Source organism: Ambystoma mexicanum, chromosome 5p (genome assembly GCF_040938575.1).
Source record: "Ambystoma mexicanum isolate Mex_15411 chromosome 5p, UKY_AmexF1_1, whole genome shotgun sequence".
NCBI classification, from domain to species: Eukaryota; Metazoa; Chordata; class Amphibia; order Caudata; family Ambystomatidae; genus Ambystoma; species Ambystoma mexicanum.
The window spans coordinates 1,376,482,383-1,376,504,910 of NC_090930.1; the positions used below are offsets into that span (position 1 = coordinate 1,376,482,383).

The 22,528-nt window shown below is 44.9% G+C and overlaps 1 protein-coding gene across 11 annotated transcripts in view; it reads left to right on the forward strand.

Moving 5' to 3' along the window:
* Nucleotides 1-22,528, forward strand: part of CDH18 (cadherin 18) — a 1,922,553-nt gene that overhangs the window by 110,664 nt on the left and 1,789,361 nt on the right. For 10 of the 11 annotated variants that reach the window (XM_069613787.1, XM_069613788.1, XM_069613784.1 and 7 more), the window contains one exon: nt 16,947-17,241. The exons of the other annotated variant lie outside the window; for it this stretch is intronic. In XM_069613787.1, coding sequence (XP_069469888.1) covers nt 16,947-17,241 — 295 coding nt within the window. The remainder of the gene's footprint in view (nt 1-16,946; nt 17,242-22,528) is intronic. 11 annotated transcript variants of the gene reach the window in all.

Sequence of the window (22,528 nt, forward strand, 5' to 3'; positions counted from 1 at the left end):
AAGGCTCAACAGGGTCACTTCTCTTGTGTTCCTACATTGGATCTTTACCCATAATTTACAGGCCGCTACCTTTTAAAGTGAGAGTAGGGGGCAAGCCCAAGTTGTAGGCCGAGCACAGAGTGCAACATTTTTTCCTCTAATCTAGGCAGCCAATCAACTAGACTTAACGCGCATGCTTCAAAAGTGTATACTATGCTAGGAACAATTGACTGCCTGTATGCTCTGATTTTTGCTTCCACCGAGTGTCCACCATGCGTATCAATCTTTTTCAGTACCAGCCATTTCTTCCACACCTTAGTGGTAACCCTCTGCCTTAGGCAAGGCGATGTCATTTTTGCTCTAATCCTCATTCAGAGGTATTTATATTCTTCAATTTTTTCCAAAGTGACACTGCTGCTTAAATTCCATTTAAAAGATGTGGCCCCATATGCTCTTCTCCCTACTGTCGGAATCTTTGTTTTTGAACTGTTAGGACGCAGCCCATGCTCAGATGCAAACACATGCAAGGCCTCAAATGAGCATTGAAGGCCTATGGTCGTCCGGTCCAAGATACTGTATTGTCTGCATATATTAAACAACACAGGGTTCTGTTCCATAACCGTGGGTGGGGGGTTATGTGCTCTTCTTAGCGCCAGTACCAACTCTGCCGTGTAGAGGTTATAAAGCAGGGTGCTAAAGGGCACCCCTATTTAAGTCCTCTATTTGTTGTAAAATGTTTGATAGAGTGCCTTCCTGCAAAATTCTCACCCGAAGCTCTGTTTCAGAATACAGTAATTTTATAAAGTAAATAAGTGAGGGATCTATGCCCCACCTTTCTAACTTCTCCCATAATTTAGCTCTAATAACACTGTCGAAAGCAGCCGAGTAGTCCACAAAGTCAAGGTAAAGAGCAGTGCCAGGGTAGTGTTGAGTATCTGCTATCAATGTCAGCAATGCCCGGGTAGAGTGGCTAGTTCCACTTCCCTTCCTGAGGCCAGTCTGGTAGACGGGGAGCAGGCCTTCTCGCTTCACCCACTCTACCAGGAGTTCCAAAAGTAAAGTAGCGAAAATCTTACTACTAGGGTCCAGCATCGCCAGAAGTCTGAAGTTTTCCAGAGGGTTTTGGGGGCCCTATTTGTGCACCGGAAAAAGTATGGAGCTTTTCCCGCTATTGGGTAGGGTATCTGTTTCGCTAACGTGTAGAAAGACATTGTAATAGAGAGCTCCACAATGGCGGGTCGTTCTTTATAACTACATTACAATTTCTATCCGGATCTGTATCCATTGAGGGCTTCATCTTGGATATAATCCCCCTCAATGCCAGCTCCTCTTATATAGTCTGAGACCACAGTGTCCCTCATTGAACCAGCCCCTCCTTGTTCCTGAAGTTCGGTAACCCGCATAAATGTTTAGTCAATAAAGGCACCCCCATTGGTCCTCCGCAACACCACAAACTGCCCACCCCGTTACTATGAATCAATTGCCAGAACTTCTGCGTGTCATGTGTCCTGATCAATTTGTTGATGAATTTCCAGGCAGCTGAGTTTTCCCCATGTTTGTAGTTCCGGAGCCAGATTAGCTATTTGTACCTCGCCCTTACCAAGATGTCTCTCTTAGTTGCCCAGGAGATAGTCAGGCTTCTTTTGGTTTTCCGTATCAGGGAGTTTAAGTCCCTCTTTGCCTTGTATATTCCCATGTCAAACCTATATCTTACTTCTCCCGACTGGTCAGCAATGACTGAATATCTTGGGGGGGGGGGGTTGGGGAGGAGTGTGGCCAAAGAAGTCACCAACCTCTTTAACTCCCAGTCACAACCCCCCCCAAGATTTCTTCTTCGCTCTGGCCCTGCGCCCTAATCCCATAGCCGAAGCATTGGATCCTAGCCACCGACCAGTTTAGCCTGTTGCATTGTTGGTTGACCATGGGATTACCTATCCCAGCAATAGTGGGTCTCACCAACTTCCCTCTGCCCTTCATACAAAGTATGGCGTGATCACTACTCTGGGCAGGAATAATTTCACATTTGGGTATACATCTTTATACTAGTGCGTTAACAAATATAAAATCAATGCTTCTGTTGTAAATTCCATTAGTCCATGTCCTTTGTGCCTCTCCTTCATCTACAACCAGCGGAGAGAGTTCAAACTCATCCAGAGCCTCTCTCCAGTCTCTGGCCTTACTTCCCAAGCGTTCCTTCCTCCCCTTACAAGCCTTCCCCTGAGTGTCATAAACACAATCCACGTTACAATCTCCTGCCAGGATAATGCCTCCCTTGAGGAAGTTATTACTCCAATTTCTTTTTTTTTTTAAACTTCTTTTTATTAGTGGTCACAACAGATACACAGCGCCATCATCCTCAACACATCATACAAGGATAAATGTCTAAGTGCAACAATGCATCCTAAAGGGGGCCCAGATATCTTTGGGTCGACCTGTCCCGGGCTGGGTCAAAACATACTGTTCCTCACATTCATTAACATAAGTCAATTCACGAAGAAAATAGTTCGTCTGGTGGCATGGGACTTTTTCCAAATTGTAGAATACATTTTTTGCCACCCCACAGGAGACATTAAATAACCTTCTAGTTGATATTACTCCAATTTCTAAGGGTGTCTGTCAGAGCTTCTCTCAGTCCCTTTCTTGATTCCCCTCCCGGGTGGTCATATAGCGTGGCCACCAATGTGGCTCCTACTCCCTTAAGTAAATTGGGGTAATAACCGCATAATAGGTTAGAATGAGGGGTGCTGTCTGGAATTCTACTAAATTCATATACGTTTTTGCCCCAATAAACAATCCTCCCTTAGGACGGCCCTTCTCCGGGTGACTGGATAAACTGAATAGAGTAGTATAGCCATCCATTTCAAATGTTCTCATCCGCCTGGTTTCCTGAAGGCAAAATATCTCCGACCTCATTATCAATTTGAGCGCTGGCTGATATTTAAGGAAAGACCAGTGTCCCCTGGTGTTCCAAGAGATTAACTGCCAAAGTTGTGCCCCCTACGGTGGTCAATAAAATGCTTGTTTGATTGTAGATCAGTGCCCTCGCTGCCTCCCATTTACTTGCCTGTCCCCCCACGCCTCCCATGATGTCGGCTTCTGATTATTTAGGGAGGATACAATGGAAAGGGCCTGTTTTTCCTGTGTGTGGAAACCAGATTCTCAAACCCCAGCTCCTTGAATGCTGGAGCATTTTTCCAAACATTTTCTACTAGGAAAGATCAATCAAAACTAGCCAGTACACAGTTTGTTATGATGTCATATTGGGGAAGCTCCTGCTTCCCTATGTCCCTTGACGTGATAGATTTCAGATCTGGTACAAGATGCAATAGTTCTAAAAGCCAGGTGCGATTGAGGAATGGGCTTGAGGAAGTAGGGTTAATCTCCACAAATTTAACATAATGCAGCTCTCTGTAGTAGTGAGCTCTGTCCCCAATTCCCCTTCTGACCTGTGTGGGGGGGGGGGAGCTCCACCACTCTTCTCTTCCATTGGCTTGTTCCTGCTGCAGGGAGAGTTTCCCCTATCTTGGCATGGGGCTGTTGGTGGTTTGTCTACAGGGTTCCTGGAGGCTTAAGTCTCTTGCCCCTATCTACTTCCATCCCCTCTAGCTCTTCAGTTTATGCCATGAGTTACTTCTTGGGGGCTCCCTCTCCCCGCCCTGGAATGGAAGTTTTGTATGCCTTCTGGCAGCTTGACAACCTGCTTTTTTCCACTGTGGGCCTCAATACAAGGGAGGGGGCAGGTCAACTTGGATAGGGAGTGTAGAATTAACACTCCTCTTATCAGGAGCTATCCAATTGTCCAGAGGACCCTGCAACTGTATCCTCCTAACTGCCACCCCCCACGTGCCTGAATACGGTCTTTTTGCCCATCACCTTTTTAGGGCCCAATCTGCACCAGCTTTTATAGTGGTTTCCAGGCTTATTCTGTGTGGATTGTTCTGCAATTTCTTCCTTAATTGTGGCTGTCATTTATTTAAGATTATATTAGGAGGGGGCGGCATGTCTTCCAGGAGAGACATTTCTGCACAAAGGGCCTCCAGGGCACCACTATCAGAGGCCGCCCCAACATAGCCCACTCCCGATGGTGGAAAAGCTAGGGGGGAGTGGGTGTTTCTCTCCCCTATGTCAGTTGTCTCTCCCTCCCTTTCAGTAATTCTTTCCCTTTCGTGTAGTGATGTAGGGGGTTGTCTGGCAATAGGGTGAAGAAAAGGGTTTGTCCAGCCATTAATTCTAGCGCTCCAAAAATGTAATTGATTATGTCCATGATTCAATCAATTTCTGACTATGCAAGAAAAGATTTCACGATTCCAATTTCATGAGAAAAAACCATTTTATTATGACAAATAGTTTGCTGATTTATATTTGTCTCCTGTTCCAGACAGTTCCCCTTGGCTCGTGTTTCCCCATAGTGCATATGGTTCTTCAGGAGGGCTTATACAATTTTCTTTTGATTCTCAAACAGATCTACAAAAAAACAATTTTTAAAGAATGAAATTATTAGAAATGAATGAACAAATGGATAAAAATTAGAATCAAGATAGAGGCAGTCAGCAATTGTACATTGGGACATGTTAATTCAATCAATCTATGATTATTGATTGGTGCTCACTATAGTTGGAAATGACCAATTCTCAATTTGTCAGCCTTTCCAAACCGATTGAATACAGAAAATAACGCGATTCATGAACTTGCTTCTTTATGATTGAGTGACTCGATTCCTTTACTTTCATGTATGAGCTTGGTAAATGTTCTCCTATATGTTTCAAATTTGCAAATTCCAAATGTATCTAGAAACACAATGGAGTGTTAAAATTAGTACCAGCATGATGATCTGGCAATACTTCTTGCATTAGGAGTGTCAATCATTTCTGACAAGTCTACAACTTATATACACAGGTTCCGTGTATATGCCCGTTCTGGCAATGTGCGATTTGAAAATATACATGAACTGTAATTTACCAAATTGTAGCACAAATGCTTATTAGGATGAACAATCCTGTGTCTGTCAGATCTTAAATGCGGTTGCTCACCTTATTTAACAAATTAGAGGTATCAGATAGTAGTTCCTTTCGGTGCCGTCTGTTTTTGTCAATCGGAGAACCTCAATGATTCAAAATGGCTGCTTTAAATAATGCAGCATGACGTGCTGATGCTCATCACGTGATAATTACGTGTAGGCGTAAGAATCACCATATTGGAAAGGTAACATGTACATTCATACACCGTTGAGTGCGCATTGTAACCAATTTCAGATCCTCTTACATACAAAAGAGGTAATTTGATGAAATCGCTTTAATTTGCCACGTTAAGAATAATCAATATACCTTCTGCATTATGTGCCTGTAGTAGGCTGTGAACACATCCAAGATACTTACGTAATTTACTACGATATTACGTCACTCTGCATGCCACAAGTGTGCATTAAAACATTCAGCTCCTTTACTTGGCAAAAAATGAAAAGTAATGTGATGAAATCGCTTTGGTTTCCAGCATTCAGTCTAATCGATATACATTCTGACATTATGTGCCTGTTATAGGCTATGAACATATCCAAAACACTTATGTAATTTACTACAACATTACGTCACTCTACTTGTTGATAATTCAAAACTGTATGATAACTTTGAATATCCAAATTTCAACTCAAAAGTCAGAGTACATTTTCTCATTGCCCTCTGGAAATGATCTTTTTACAATACAGTAGGCAACTTCCAATTTGTTGTTATGCACGAATAGTCAAATGTAATGCTAGTCACAGATCATGATGTTGCTTTATAGAAAGTGTCAAAATTCTGTGTCGGAGTTGAGTCCCGTGTGGCAACAATCTAGGGAACAGATGCAGTATGCCTCTTTGTCTCAAGGTTTTTCTCTCTGTTGCCTCCTCTGGAGGCTGTTTCTATTTTCTCCAATCCATAGAATTTGATTTTGTCCATTTGTGTTTCTGTGTGTTCCATAAGAAAATGTTGCCCCAACGTATATATATAGTCTTTATTAATTATTGTCCTGATGTGTTCTGCAATTCTTGTCTTGAGGGTACGGATGGTGCTTCCTACATAGATTTTGGAGCATTGACATTTCAGTTTGCAATTTATGAAATCATTAAGTCTGTATTCGTAACCGTTGGGTAGTTTTATCTTTGAAAGACCATTTTCAGAGTATTGGCACATTCCACACGTTCCACATCAGAGTTGTCAATCCTCTCGATTTCCTGTGAGGTTCAAAATGTGATGGACTTATGATTTGCTTGAGACTTTTGTCCTTTTGATAAGTAATATTAGGTTACTCCTCCAAATGTGGCAAAATATCAGAATCCATTTTTAAAAGGTGCCAATGTTTGTGTAATATTTGTTTCAAATATTTAGTTTCCGAATTGTAAGTTGTTAGAAATCTTATTTTGTGATTTGTATTCATATTGCTGATCTTGATTTTATTTTGAAGTAGATCAGTTCTTGATCTTTCTTTAGTTCTTGCTTGTGCTTTCTTCAGCAATTTCATCGGATAGCCTCTTTGTAAAAATGTGAAAGTTGCTGATGCTTCATGTTTCTCATATTCTCCTTGTTTTGTACAATTACTTTTGATTCTCAAATATTCACCATATGGAATATTGTTTATGGTGTGTACTGGATGGTTGCTACTAGCATGTAGTATGCTGTTCCCTGATGATGGTTTCACATATAGTGTGGATTGTATTTGGTTGTCTTTTATGTATAGTTCTAAGTCCAAGAACTGAATTCTTGCATTGCTTTCGTTCATGGGTAATTTCAAATTGAATGAATTGTTGTTTAGGTACTTGTGATATTCTTTCAGTGCCTTTTTGCTGCCTTTCCAGATCACCAAAATTTCATATATGTACCTTCCCCAATAAATTATTTGATTGTGTACAGTAAATGAGCTGTGTTTCCATGCATGTTGGAGTTCAAATGCACCCATATAGAGATTGGCATAGGCTGGGGCGAATTGTGCACCCATGGCAGTCCCTTGTTTCTGTCTGTAAAGTTGTTGATTGAATAAAAAGATATTGTTCGTCAACGTGAACTCGAGCATCTTGCATATCATTTCATTCTGATGTAGGTAAGAGATTGATCTGGTTTGTAGAAAAGTTTGCGCTGTTTTACTCCTTTCTTGTGTAAAATACTTGTGTACAGTGCAGCGACATCAACGGTCACTAATCTAAAGTCGGATTCCCAGTTGATGAGTGTTAGTTGCTGAATTACACCCTTTGTATCTTTGATTTATGATGATAACCCTTGGACTAATGGCTGTAGATATGTATCTATGTACTCAGATATGGGTTCAGTCAAAGAGTCTATGCTGTTTATTATAGGCCTGCTTTTCGTTTAAGTGTCAAATTGTTTGTATTTTGGGGAGAAAATAGATGCTCGGTGTGATGGGATATTGTTGTTTCATGAAATCACATTCTTCATCAGAAATAAGCCCTTCTGCTTGCCATTGTTTGCTTAACGTTGTCCATTCTTCATTTAGTTTGGGAAAGGGATTTTCATTTAATTTCTCATAACAGTCCTCATTATTCAAGTGTATTTCAGCCATCTTGATATAATCTTCTGTATTGAGGAGGACGATCTTTCCTCCTTTGTCAGCTTGTTTGACTGTAATGAGGTGATCCTAACTTAGTTCTTTTAATGCCTTTTTCTCAGCTGCAGACAGATTGAATGTGGTAATCTTGGACTTTTTCTGCTTGAGGTAGTTTATACGTATATCTTCTAATGGCGCCTTTTGGAATATATCTATTAGATTGTCTGTCGGTAATTGAGGATAGAAAGTGGATTTACGTTTCATTGATGTGGATTCAGCTATATGTGTCTAGGTCTAGATCTGTAGTGAAAGTCTCAATTGTGTGTATGTCTTCGACTTCTTGAAGATTTAGAAGTTCCACTGTGTTGATCGTATGGGAGATACATAATTCGGAAGGCATCTGTTTCCTTGGGTTTATTAATTTTTGCAGCAGTCGCATAAAACTTTTTTTAGTTTCAGAAGTCTTCCAAATATGTAGAAATTTGTTTTCTTGAAAATAGTCTGCATAGGATATAGGGCTGAAGGATAAACCTGTATTAAGTGCTGATTCCAAAGTCGCTGAGTAGTGTTTTTTGGAAAGATTTAGTATTGGACTCTCCTTTGTGAATTGCTTTTCGATCTCATGAAAATTCTTTTTCCGATGTCTCCGGATGCTCCCTCTGCCCTATGGCCTCTTTTTGTCCTGCCTTTTTGTTTGTGGTGTTGAGGTTCGAGATGTTCTTGGTTGACTGTGATCTGGTCGTTATTTGTGATTGCCATTGTCTGTGTTGCTTGTATTCTTCTAAAAAAGAATAAGGAGCTATAGATTCCTCGGTGTTAACATTATTTTGAATGGGTGTTTCCATTTCTCCTTCACTTGTAGAATCAATTTCTGATGTAGATGGTGATGCATCACTAGATAAAGCTACTTTCGTTATTGGTTTATTGTTGGGTCTTTGGTTTTTGGTTGTATTTCTCTTTTTGAATGCATAGACTCTTTAACATTTGTAATCTAGTACGTTTCTCAAGAACGTTTGTTGTTTTTTTATTTTAATTTCTTGTTCAAATTTTTCTAGGAAGTTATCCATAATTTGATAGTTTTTGGATGTACCTTCTGGAATATTTAGGTCCTCGATGGCTTTCGGGGTTGAATCAATTTCTTTTACTTAACCATCATGAATCTTCTTGGTGTTTATGATGAGTCGGTGGATCATTTCCTTTGACGTGGTCACAACTAATTCTTTCCAATCTTTAAGATCTTCCACATCTTCACTGAAGGAAGGAAAAATGCAAATCCTGAGCAATTGTCGGGCAATAGGGTAATGCTATCGACTGTTTTGGCGGTCCTTGTGTCTGACTTGCAATGCCAGACGCGAACTGATCCTGACTTGACAACAGGATAATGTCTACCACTCACGCCACAGTTTCCTCAAGTCCTTGCTGTTGTTCTGCCATTTTAGAACATAGGGTTAAGACTGCTTCAATGTTGGCCTCTATAGTTTCCAGGGTCACCCCTGCAGAGGAAAAAATGTTGTAACTTTGTTAGAGGTCTGAGAGAGCACAGAGACCTCAGAGATATATTCTGCCTGCATGTCACTTTCGCTGGTAGATGAGTCATAGGTGGTAACGAGTTTTTTCAAATCAGGGGTCTGTGACCGGTTTGAAGCCACATTGTTACTGTATGCAAAGTATTTTGGGCCCATAGAATTTCTCTGTATGACCTTGCATAAGGCTTGCATAACAGCGAGACATTGTCTATTGAGATATTCTCTGGAGAGGCCTCCACCTCTGTGGTCATTTGAGCCTCTTGAGAGTGGAGCGTCTGCCCTCGTGTTTGTCTTTTTTTCTACAGGGAGATGAGATTAATTTTAACTTTTCCTTCTGCGGGCTGGGTTGCCGATTACCGTAAAGGCGGTGGTTTTCGTTAATTTCATTTTTGATGCAATATGTCAGAGCAAGTTAGATAGGAACCATGCAGTGACCCAATCCTCGAGGATCAATCAGCACTGGCAGTCTAACACAATCCACAAGGGTACAGACTAGCCACTTAACAGTTTGTTGGCAAACTGTAATTCCGTTAGATTACAGTAAGAAGACTCACCAGCGTTGAGTCTAACTATGTTCCAATAGCCAGCACCGGCCCTTGAAACATGGAACACACAGTTGCACACACTGTGCTCTGCTCTCGTATGCATATTTTAAAGCTTGTGCTGACCCTGCCTCCAGTTCGGGTCGCTGTGAGGAATAACAGAGTCTGCTGCTTCTTTGTTTGAAAGAAGGAAAGTTAACACAAGCACACACAACATGTGGCGACACTGCCTCGAGTTCAGATACTGTTTTAATACCATAGGTGTAATCTCTGAAACAGATTGTTCCTACTTAAGGTGAAAGTGTTGCTTTTTACATCACAACAGAATGTGATGGTGCAAGTGAAAGCGTGTTGTGGGATGTAAAATGACAGTGCATCACTGAGCAAAAGAAGGGTGCACTGCAAGCGTGGCAAACCATCTCCACAAAGGAACTGTCATTTGCGCATTTACATGTGTTGATGTTCTGAACGGCATTCACAGCTGGCGTTGTAAATCTGTCAACATTTGTCCATTTGCAAAAATGTTCAGTTTCATAAAGGAATTAAAACATTCCTTTGTTGTTTTTTCTTACAGTTTAAACATGGGTTTTTATCTTCAAATGTTTTTACAAATGACAGTGCCACATTTGATTAAAAACAGATGGACTGTACAAAAATCGAAGCCGTTCCAATACTGTGTAAATCCTACTCAATCCGCAGATTTTGTGTACATTTCTATTTTTTTTATTTGGATAGCTTTATCAACTATTGTACTAGTGCTTTTAGCCTTATAAACACCATCGTTTTCTTATGGCTTTAGAATGGAACTGATTCGAAAAAACAGTGACGGGCTCTCTGCATGTTTTATAACCTCTTCCATTTTCTCATGATTCCGCAGAGGGCACGGCATGGGGCAGGAAATATGGAACACATGTTCCCGTGCTCAAAGAGTAAAGAATAGAAACCAACATCTCTGTCTGTCTTGAATCCCATGGACTTTAGCCTGCTTTTTAAAACTGAAAACATGCAGAATCAATAGGGTTTGTAGTAATTGTTTTGTCCTGTACCCAGGGCACAGTGTCCAGGCACACCTTTGCTGACGGCACCCAGCTGAAACACAAGGACAGAAAGCACCCTGTCAGCCCGTAGTCATACGGGCCTGTCCATCGCCTCGGGTCACCCAGGCTGTCATGGCCAATGCTGCCCGAGTTGCCCCGCAGGGGTGCCGGCACACAGCTGCAGGGTTACCCGGCAGGGGCCCTGCAACACACAAAGGACATAAAGGACAGCGTTGCCAGGCAGGGGCACTGTCCTATTGGTAGGCCATGCAGGGAAGGCCCATCTGCCAACTACGCAGCGCCGTCATCACGCTGCATACAAAATGACACAGCAGGCTGGAGTCAGTTGGTCTCGGCTGACAAGCCGGAAATGGTTTGTCCCTTTTATTGTGTGAGTCACATGGTCACAGCATGTGACATTAGCACGAGCCCTGGGAGAGACCGTTATCCCCAAAAGGGGTGGTGCACCACAGTAATGATGAAAGTCATACACATACATGATTGTAGACATTCTCGCTATCACAGAAAGCTGGCTTAATGAAGCTTCCTGCCCAGCCATCACACTAGCCCTACCACAAAGGTATGCCATTCTTAGACAAGATAGGACTGCCAAACAAGGAGGGGGGTAGCCCTTATTCACAAAGACACACTCCTTGTGTGGACCGTACCCCACCAAGAGGAAGGAAATGTCGACATCCTATCAGTCAAGCTAGCACTCGCACCAAATAGCACAATAAATATTCATACCATTTACCGTCCACCTGGCCCCCACCACCAACTTCATAAATCAAGTCAATCACCTCTTAGGAAACAATATCAAAAGATCCACTAAATCTCTACGTATAGGAGACCTTAACGTAGGTTTCAACTACCCTAAGGACAAAACTGCGATCTCTCTAGCCAAAGACCTCCACGACCTAGGCTTCTCCCAAAAGGTCACCTCACCAACTCACTGAAAAGGACGCATCCTAGACTGGATCCTAGACCACAATTGTAACAGAGCCATCACGTCCAATATTAGCCTCCCTTATACAGACTACAACCTTCTCCTATTCGACATTCCGGTCTTAATAAGCACTAAAGTGCCTACCGCAGCACCAGCGACCTTAGCCAGAAGTGCCACAAAACTCACCGCAGACCACGTCAGTGCACTCCTTAATCTGCCATGCTTAGCGCCCCCGTTCTCCATAGACCCTAACATCCTCGCAGAAATATACAAAAACACTATCACAATGGCTGTCAATACCGCTGCCCCATTGGAAAAAGAAAAAGAGAAAAAGTAATTCCACTCCAATTCCTGGTTCACAGAGGAACTCCAAGCTCTGCGCAAGGACAAACGCCAGGCACTAAAAAACTGGCAGTGTAGCCCTGATGACACCACAAAATGTAACTTCATATCCATTGCAAAAAAATACAAAGATGCCATCTTCCTTGCCAAATCTGAAGCCTAGCCACCGTATCTCCGCTGCCAAATCACACTCTAAAGAAATCTTCAGTATCTTTAAGGAATTAACCGTGCCACCCACCTGCCCCGACGAGATCGTCAAAGACGAAGCATGGTGCACAGGCATACAATCAGCAATGCTTACAAAAATAAACCTCCTCCAAAAGAAGATATCCACCATTTCAATACCTTACCCAAGCAAAGCACACATGCTCAGACTAAACCAAGTGTAAAAACCAGCAATATGCCCAAATTCGCCTTCACTGAAATCTCCGAAGCTGAGGTCATTGACATTTTAAGACACCTCAAACCTTCACAATGTAAGGGTGATGTATGCCCTCTTAAAATCATCAAAGACTGCGCAGAACCGCGCGCCCCACTCATCACAGCATTCATCAATGCGACTTTCAAAACGGGCAAAGTCCCAGACAACCTTAAAGAGGCCTGGGTGCGCCCTCTCTTAAAAAAACCTACGCTAGACCCCGCTAATCCTAACGACTACCGACCCATAACAACAGTCCCATTCCTCCTGAAAATACTTGACAAGGTCGCCCACAAACAGATTCAACTTTACCTTGAATCAAATGCAATCCTAGGAAAAAGACAATCCGGGTTCCGCAAGGGACACCAAACTGAAACCGCCCTTCTAGACCTAAAAAACGAAATCACCAACATCCTGGACAAAGGCAAGCCCGCTCTCCTCCTTCTCCTTGACCTTTCAGCCGAGTTTGATCTGGTAGATCACACCACACTCACCACTCATCTGACACATGCTGCACACTTCTCCAAGGAAGCAGCGTCTTGGGTAACCTCGTTCCTAGAGGGCAGAGCTATGAAAGTGTTCTCCAACACAGCTCACGCAGCACCCTCCATAATCCACTGTGGTGTCCCACAAGGCTCCTGTACTGCCCCCATGCTCTATAATCTTTTTACCAAACCCCTTTTTGACAAACTAGACACACTAGGGATCACTTACTGTTAAGACGGATTTCTGAACTCTGTCCTGGAGGGGCAGAGGTTCGGAAGGCCAGCCTAGTTTCTTGGAACAGGGTAACCTCTGGACAAGCCAGACCAATCAAGGTAGCGATCGTGGCGGTCAAGACTAGGTCTCAAGGGGGGTGAGGGTGACTGAAAGCCCGCAATGAGCACACAAAGCAAGGACACTTACAAATTACTCCAAGCAGGTGTTATATTAAAAATATAGACACATTTATTACAAGGCCTTTGTAACATTGACCGTAGCGAGCAATCACAATAATACTCAAGTAAACCAACACATACCAATCCAATACAATATATATACAAATACAAACGAGCTAACGAGTTAGACGCACGAAATGTGTAGACCACCTAGATGGGGAGGAAAACGGGCAGTGCGAATAATAATTAGACCCAGTCCGCCTTCAGAGGCACCTAACTAAAAGGAAGTCCGAGCCCTACGAAGAGTGGAGCCTTGTGCTCAAAAGTACCTGCACACGCTGGTGCCAACGGGCAAAGGGGAGTCTCTTCGAGGGAATCGGGCAGTTTAGTTCGATGAACAAATGAAGATGAACAGAGCTCCGCGACTCAAGCGCAGCCTCAACTGTGGGCAGAAGCAGAGCGCGAGTACGGAAAGGCGTGCTGTTAGACACAGCGGGGAAAAGCTATGGGCTACTGCAGGAGGGCAACCAGTTCCTAGCAATGCTACTCGCCGGTCCCCGATGCAGGCAGACCCAGGCTTCTCTGCGTCAGTTTCAGTGCTGGCAGGTTCAGATACGAGCAGGGGACGTCTCGGCCTCGTGTAGATTCCGCAGCAGCAGAAGTTAGAGTTGAGGATGTCCCAAAGGCAGTGAACCCGCACAGTTTGTTACCACAGCAGGGCAACGGAGCGGCCGTGTGTATTTCAGCCCAATGTACACTACTCACTTCAGACCTGGGAATGCCAAGTGTACGAATCGGTTAAGCGTGACAAGGACTCGTAATACAACACAACCTGATGGCGGTTACAGAGCAAGACTCCTGGGTAGGCTGGTCAGTCCACTGGATGGCCCAGAGACACTTCTGAAGGCTTACGTGCAGCAGATGGTGAAGATGCAGAGAATAGTTGTTCCCACTATTCCAAGGGGTCGAAGTACCAGTACAGGCCTTCTCGTTCGATCAGAGGTAGAAAGGGTTTCACCAAGCGACAGCAGTGCAGAGGAGCAGTCCTTCAGCGGGTCACCAGCGATTTCTCGGTTCAGCCTCGTAGTTGCAGGATACTTGGCTCCTGTATTCCTTTGTTCGTGAGAACTCAGGAGATCGACATGGTAGTGGTGTTTCCAGCCTCCTCTTATCCACGGTTCCCTTCACGCCAAAACGGAGGGGACCCAATGGGAGATATGCTCACAAAACACTCACACCATACGTGGACCTATCACGGACCACGGTGGTCCCAGGCATTCACGACACACTAGACCAGACATCCCAGCCCACATCCTGGAGGCACACACAAGGGCTGTAGAAGCCCGCGAAAGCATCTGTGTTTCGCGGGAAAGTACATGCCCAAATAAGGAAGGCCCTGGGTCGGCTCGACCTGGGGAAGGTGAAGGGGGCAAGACGGTCAGCGGGCAGGACAAAGAGCCTCGTGGTCTGGCCATTTTGAGAGCCAGGCCACCATTTTGGGCTAAGCGCGAGAAACGCGCTTAAACGCCAAAAGAAGCTCAAAAACACAAAGAAACGATCGCTGCCACCAGTCCCGTCCGTGATTCACTTACACCGTTCATTAACAATCCAAAGAGAGTATCTCGGGCCTGTAGAAGACTAGAGACCCAAGAGAGCAGTAACTTAGCTTACAGTGCCCTCTTGTGCAATGTTGCGCGAAAGCTGCAACATGATAAAAGAACTACGGAAAACAACGTTTCCCGGTACTGACTGTCTTAAGGGAATGTCATTTTCCCCGTAAGAATGGAGCGAAAGCCCAGAGGAGTGCGGCAGAAGGCTGCACTTCTCTGGCAAAGTCTAGATCATGGTGAAAACAACAGCAAAATGTTTAGGGGTTGCCACATGGAAGGAAAATTACCCACAATTAAGAAATCTTTCCTAACACTTACACTAACTACGCCGACGACACGCAGGTTCCCCTTCCCCTGACGGAAAATTATCATCAAGACGCCACTAACCTACAGAAAATCTACTCCACCATACAAGCATGGATGGCTACTAATGGCCTCTGCTTGAACGGGGACAAAACCGAAATACTTATTCTAGGCCAGAAACCCACACTCTCCAACCTGAACCCGCTGTACCTCAACTTCAACATAGACAACTGTATCATTCAAGTTCTAACCTCAGTCAAAACTCTAGGGGTTCATATAGACGCTACCTTATCTATGGACAAACAAGTCAGCACCACAGTCTCGGCCTCCGCACTGAGTACCAAACTCATCAATGCTATAAAGCCATTCCTTACGAAGGACATCTGCCTCTCCATTGCCAGAGCAACCATAGGAGCCAAACTAGGTTACTGTAACGCGCTCCTAGCTGGCACATCCAAAAAAAAACTAGCGAGGCTCCAAACAACTCAAAACAACGCTCTTAGAGCAGCCCTCAGCATACCGAAAAGAGATCACATCACAGAAGCCAGGAAGACAGCACACTGGTTCCCTGTCAAGGACTGTATCTCATTCAAAATTCTCACAACCACGCATAAATGCATCAACCGCTCAGCACCCTCCTACCTATCTGACACATTATGTAAACCTCAATCCACCAGACCGACCAGATCTCAATACAATAATCAACTAACCATACCACGCATCAACAGAACTAAGACAGGAGGCATGGGCTTCCCCTTCATCGCACCCAAGCTCTGGAACTCTCTGCTCACTGACCTCAGAGCTGAAACATCCCCGTCAAGGACCGTATGTCATTCAAAATTCTCGCAACCACGCATAAATGCATCAACCGCTCAGCACCCTCCTACCTATCTGACACATTATGTAAAACTCAATCCACCAGACCGATCAGATCTCAATACAATAATCAACTAACCATACCACGCATCAACAGAACTAAGGCAGGAGGCATGGGCTTTCCCCTTCCTCGCACCCAAGCTCTGGAACTCTCTGCCCACTGACCTCAGAGCTGAAACATCTCTCTTCTCCTTCTGCAAAAAACTCAAAACCGCCCTTTTTAACTAACATTGTTCACCTGGTTCTCCTTCTGCTCAAATGCATGTTTGTAACTAATGAACAAATCGTCCAATGTAACACCAACGGACATGAACTGTATGTAACTAAGTATAAGCAACACTGTAACAAGCGCCACGATGCCTTTGGTCTGCTGTGCGCTCAACAAATGTGAATAAATAAATAAATAAATAAATTGCTGCCATCACCACACATTTCCCATCAGTTTGATGAATGCCAGTGAAGCGTGAAATTAGCCGATGCCTATTCCTTTTTAATGCCGTTACTGGGAAATTATCAGAATTCGAAAGAGCAAATCATTTACTCTGCTAAAGACTACTCTCTGGGATTGCAAAAATCAATAAAATGAGCCTGTAAGTCATCATTTTATATTGCATATTCATTGATGAATGAATTTGCAATATTACTATGACTGGTTATTTTTACATTTCCTTTTGATTCAATAGCTCATACATGTCCTTTCCACAGACGCAATGGGATGTGGAAGGGTTAAGGGAGTATTACATTTGGACAATAAAATCAGCAATTCACTGCCACTGGATTTTATGCTGCCCTGACAATGAAGAGTGTTCTCTTTAATTGTAGGATTTGTATTTCTAATTAACCTGAACAAATATTCTCATCAATAAATCTATAGTAACATCCTTGAATTTCACATTTAAGATTCCATTAAATTATGTGTCAAATGAGAATTCCTATATGTATTTTTTCTCTTACAGCTGCACTCCAACTCCGATAAAGGAGATGGGTCTGTTAAGTACATCCTTACTGGAGAAGGTGCAGGGAGAATATTTATTATTGACGACACCACTGGAGATATACATGCAACCACAAGCCTAGACCGAGAACAAAAATCACAGTACGTCCTCCATGCTCAGGCTATTGACCGATGGACAAACGAAGCCCTTGAACCAGAATCCGAATTCATCATCAAAGTACAGGATATCAATGACAATGCCCCAGAATTTTCAGATGGACCCTTTGTCGTCACTGTGCCAGAGATGTCTGACGTTGGTAAGAAAGCCTGACTCTTCAAACTGTATCTCCAGTTTCATTGTTCAATGAAGTAGATGCAGGACGAACAGCAACTTCGACTTATGCATTCACAATGAGTTTATATTACTCCATACACATCGGAATATGCTGAGTAAAAGCGTGGTAAACCATCACGATAAAGCAATACTCCTAAATGTGGCAGTGACACTAGTCATATCTTGTCTTGTCTCCCAGTTACTTCACCTCGGATGTCATTGAAGCGTGAACGCTTTCAATGCTGGATCAGCACGCAATTCTCCCTCAAAAGGGACTAATCCAGCTGTATCATTTAGACTCGGAAGAAATCCCCTTCCGGAAAAAACTTCCAGGCAACTGTTTATAAAAATGAATGTCCTGGGTATGGATTACTTGTGTTCTCGAGGAAATACTGTCCGTGCCCCTTAATGATTAATTTCACAAAGACAATGCCACTTTCTCTTACATATGTTATTTGCAAAGAGAACATAATTACATGTATACCTCGGGAAAAAAGCAATCCACTTTTGTAAGCTATTAGACTCAGGTCAATTGTGCAGCAGCACTTGTATAAGTACCTATTTGTGAGGTTCTAACTATGACTTACAAAACTGGCAGTTAATGGCAAAATATGATCTCTGATGCATTCATTTTAACAACCTCACAATCTCTTTTGCCAGGCTTTCCTTCTAAAATGTCAAATTGCTTTAGCTAAATACTGCTTAAACTAGTTTAGCAGCTAAAGTGAGCTATGTCTCTTTGTTCAGTCAGTCTAGATGGTTCATTAAGATGTGATTCACGGAGTTGACCGTTTTCTCATTTAGGCAGCTAATCAAGACTGTATATGTGCTCTATCATTGAATGTCGGGACACATCAATTATTGTATTCTTTCAGGTATTCTACTGTCTGTGTATAGTGATGTTGGGTAAATGCATTAACCACGTGCTGCCATTTGTTAGGCTGAATTTCCCAGCAACTCATGCCATTCCTAACTTTCAGAGAAATTATTATTATTGTATTTATTGAGCGCGGACCTAGTTTCGAAAAGCAAGAGTTTTACAGATATACAATAATACAGATACACAACAGAGTGCTTCTGAGAGGTATACAGCAGTGCAGATGCATAACAGAGTGTTTTTCGGAGATAACAACACACTAGATATACAGCAGGGGGTAGGATACAGAGGGGCAGAGAGTAGAGGTACAGCTGTATAGGGTGGCAGGGAGGAGAGGGGTGGGTGACGTCTAGTGAATCAGGTGGTGCAGTGACAATGTGATGGCCTAGAATATAGCATTAGCACCCCATTCCAAGGGCTGGAACGGGAGGCAACGACATAGCAGCCCGAGTTATAGGCCCAAGCGAAGTGAGGATCTATAACGAGGGCACCAGGACGTTACCCTCCCCCCCCTCCCGCCTTTTAAGATGGATTTCTAAACTCTGACCTGGTGGGCAGAAGGCCAGCCTAGTTTCTTGGAACAGGGTAACCTCTGGACAAGCCAGACCAATCAAGGTAGCTATGGCGGCGGTCAAGACTAAGGCCCTCATTACGAGTCAGGCGGTGGACCATGGTGCTATTAGCTCCATGGTCCATGCCGGATTCCGCCATGGTGGATGGCGGAATTACCGCCCCATTCCAAGGTGAGTGGGGCGGTAATTCCCCATTCACCATTTGCCCTTCCCCATTCCCATTTTTGCCCCATAGGACATAATGGGGATGGGGAAGGCGCTAATTACAGCACCGTAAATTACGGTGCCGTAATTAGCACCAAGGTCGCTTAGCGCCTTGGACTTTAACACCTGCAAAAAGCAGGCGTTAAGGGTTAACGGCGCAGACGGCGCCGTTAAACCCTTAACGCATGACTTGTAATGAGGGCCTAAGTCTCAGGAGGGTGAGGGTGACTGAAAGACCTCAATGAGCACACAGAGCAAGGACACTTAAAAATTACTCCCAGACATGTGTTATATCAAAAATATAAACACATTTATTACAAGGCCTTTGTAACTCAGACCATAGCCAAAGAATCATAGCACTACTAAGTAAACCAACACAACACAAGCAATACAATATATATACACGACTTATTACCAGATACAATATGGACAGTCATTTACTGCACACTATTATGAAAAGACATTGGCACTTACTACACCTGGACGTGGACATTGCTAAATGGGTAGACCCGTATCCGAATTTTACCTTCAGCAAAGGGATCACCCTTAAGAATATACTCGGTCCCTCCTTCATGCGTAACACGGGACGCCAATCAACATGGTTAAATCAAGACCAGTTTAAAGGCTTTCGCAAATGTAGCAGTTGTTAAGGTGCCCTTATGCTTTTGAACCCAAAAGTGTCCTATTCAATCCAGGACAAGAATATAGGATCGACTCATTTATTAACTGCAACACCAAATTCACCGTGTACTGTATCATCTGTGTATGCAACAAGAAATACATCGGCAGTACAATCAGACCCCTTAAGATTCGAATCAGAGAACATTTGTCTACCATAGCATGTCAGGATGCCAAATATCCATTAGCCAGCCATTGGCAGAAATTTCACCAATTGGATCTCAAACAGAATATTATACTTGTAGGCCTGGCCAAAGCTACTTTGCCCCCTTGGGGGGGCAAACTAACATTATCACTTTGTAGACTTGATGCTAGTCTTATATGTCAATACATGACTGTACAGTGCGGACTCAATTCTGACCATGAATTAGCTGTCTTTCTATAGTTTATTATTTTGGATTGATTGAATTGGTTCTTTATAACTTCTGTTCATTATCTTCAATCAATTGCAATTCACTATAGGCTAGTCTGTGCCTTTGTATCAAGTGTATTAATATTTCGAGGGGATTGGGTCCTCCGACGTATTCCATATCTATGACAGTAATCACCACAGCTATGCAGCTTCGCAAAATCTTTTGGCGTCCTGCGTCAATGACGTCGATACGCCACCCTCGAGGACCTCCTCCGACAGCCAACGTCACTGGATGTTATACGTAGGACGCACGATGCCCGTAGCCTCAGTTCTGTTTTTTCCGTGAATGTGTTCGCTTCGGAGATCTCGGCGCGCCTCGACTCTTTGGAGTTTCCGTTCTTTCTCGGTTCTTCAAACCTGTTCGTATTGTGAAGTATATTCTTCGTGAAGCTTCCGCCCCGCGTCCGGGCTTCAAGAAGTGTGGGCACTGCGGGTCCAAGATGTCAGTGACGGACTTGCATGCCGCCTGCCTCTGGTGCCTCGAGGAGGCCCAGGACACAGATGATTGTGTCGACTGCCAGTCGCTTATGTCCAAGGCCTTGCAGGAACGTAAGAAGAAGCTGTCGGTCAGTAAGGTGTCCAAGCCCCGGAAGGCGAGGTTCACTGGGCTTTCGACGGACGATTCGAGGGGCGACTCTCCGCATCGTAGTCGTAAGTCTAGGGGGTCTCAGTCCCGGAGTGGGTGCCGCCACTCCTCTGCCTCTTCGAGGCACTCCCGGAAGCGCCGTCATCGGTCGCCTTCCCCGTCCTCTTCCGAGGACTCTGCCCGTCGACGGGTTTCTTATCCCACCAAGCGATCCTCTCCGGAGGAGTGGGCTTCCTTCGGGAAGACAATGTTGGTGATTCTTGTATCGCAGGGCTCCGGTCTGTCCGCGCCTCTGAGAGGGTTTGGTCGTGACCATACTGGAGACACCGCTCGTATGCTTTCGGGCTCGGGTGGTCGGCACGATTCGCAGGAGAGGTCCCGCTCGGACAAGGGGAATCGTTCCAGTCATGCCCGTTCCAGGTCCTGGTCCTCGACACGCTCGAGCCCGGGTGCACCTGTGAAGTCTTCGAAGAAGACATCGACGCCGGTGGCGCCAAGGTCGTCGACGGACTCTCGAGGCTCCGCCTCCAAGGAAGTCGTCGACGCCATCGGCACCCAGGCTGTCGAAGGACACGCTCGGGGCTCCGCCCTCGAGGCCTGTGTCGAAGCCGTCGAGGTTGTCGGCGCCGCGCTCGACGTCGATTCACTCGACGCCGTTTCGCTCGACGCCTTTCGAGGCTGTGGTGTTGGAGGTACCCTGTGGCATGAGGGTACCCCCTGAAAAGGCTCTGGCCACGGCAAAACATGTCTTTCTCCTCTATTCAATGCCCACTTTCCAGCCTATGGATTATATTTCCGAGTTGGATGAGGGTTCTGATGATGGGTTGGTTCCGGACTCGGTACCAGATGAGATTCTTTCTGGTCATGGCCAGATTGAGGACTGGCGTCAGTCACTGCATGACGCCAGTGGTCTGGACACCTCTCCGGAGGTGGAGTTTCGTAGGCCTGAGCCTGGCACCCATGCCGAGTCATCGTACCGGCACCTTATGTCGAGGGTCACCGACTACTTGGGGTGGTCGGCGCCCCCAGTTGATTTTGTGCAGGATGACCTTACGGATATCCTCGATCAAGGTCCACCCACTGACCCGGTACTGCCATTCCATATGGCTCTGCAAAGAAGGGTGGCAGCGGCTTGGACTGCTCCGGGGAGTCTCCCGGCAGTGGGCAAGTCTTTGCCGTGAAAATACCACCCAGCCAGTAGTGACCCCTGCTACCTGACCACACACCCCACTCCGGAGAGTTTGGTGGTGCAGTCGGCTACGGCCCCAGCAAAGCAGGCGTCGTATCCTACCATCCCTCCTGATAGGGACGACAAGCGTTTGGATGGCTGGGCGAAGGTGTTTTTGTCAGGGGGTATGGCTCTTCAGGCTGCCAACTCTGTATCTGCCTTGGCAAGTTTCACGCACACTCTGTGGAACTGTGTTTCCTTAGCGACTGAACATATTCCCGAAGGGGACGAACGGGATGGTTTTCTTGCTGTGGTCCAGGATGGCAAGGATGCCATGTGTGAGGTCGTTAAGTCGGGCTTGGACATGGCAGATTGGGTCAGCCGGTCCATGGCGGCAAGCACCGTAATACGCAGGTTTGCGTGGTTGCGGAAGTCGGGGTTTGCTCCTGATGTGCAGGCCCGGCTCCTCAACATGCCCTTTGATGGTGTCCATCTTTTTGGCAGCAAGACTGACAAGAGCCTTGAGAGGTTGCAGTCCTCCAAAGCTGCAGCGAAGTCGTTAGGCGCTGCAGTTCGCCAACCTCCACCTTTTCGTCTTAGGGGACAGCTATGGAGGGGAGGTTCCTTTTGTTTTACTCATCCTTTGGTAAAACGAGAGGAGCTGCCAGTCAGAGGGGCCACTGTAGGAATGCCAGAGGTGGAAAACAAGGTACTCGAGGTGCCAAGGCCGCTCGGGCTGTTGCCTCTTTGCCCTCAGGCAACGCCGCAGCCGC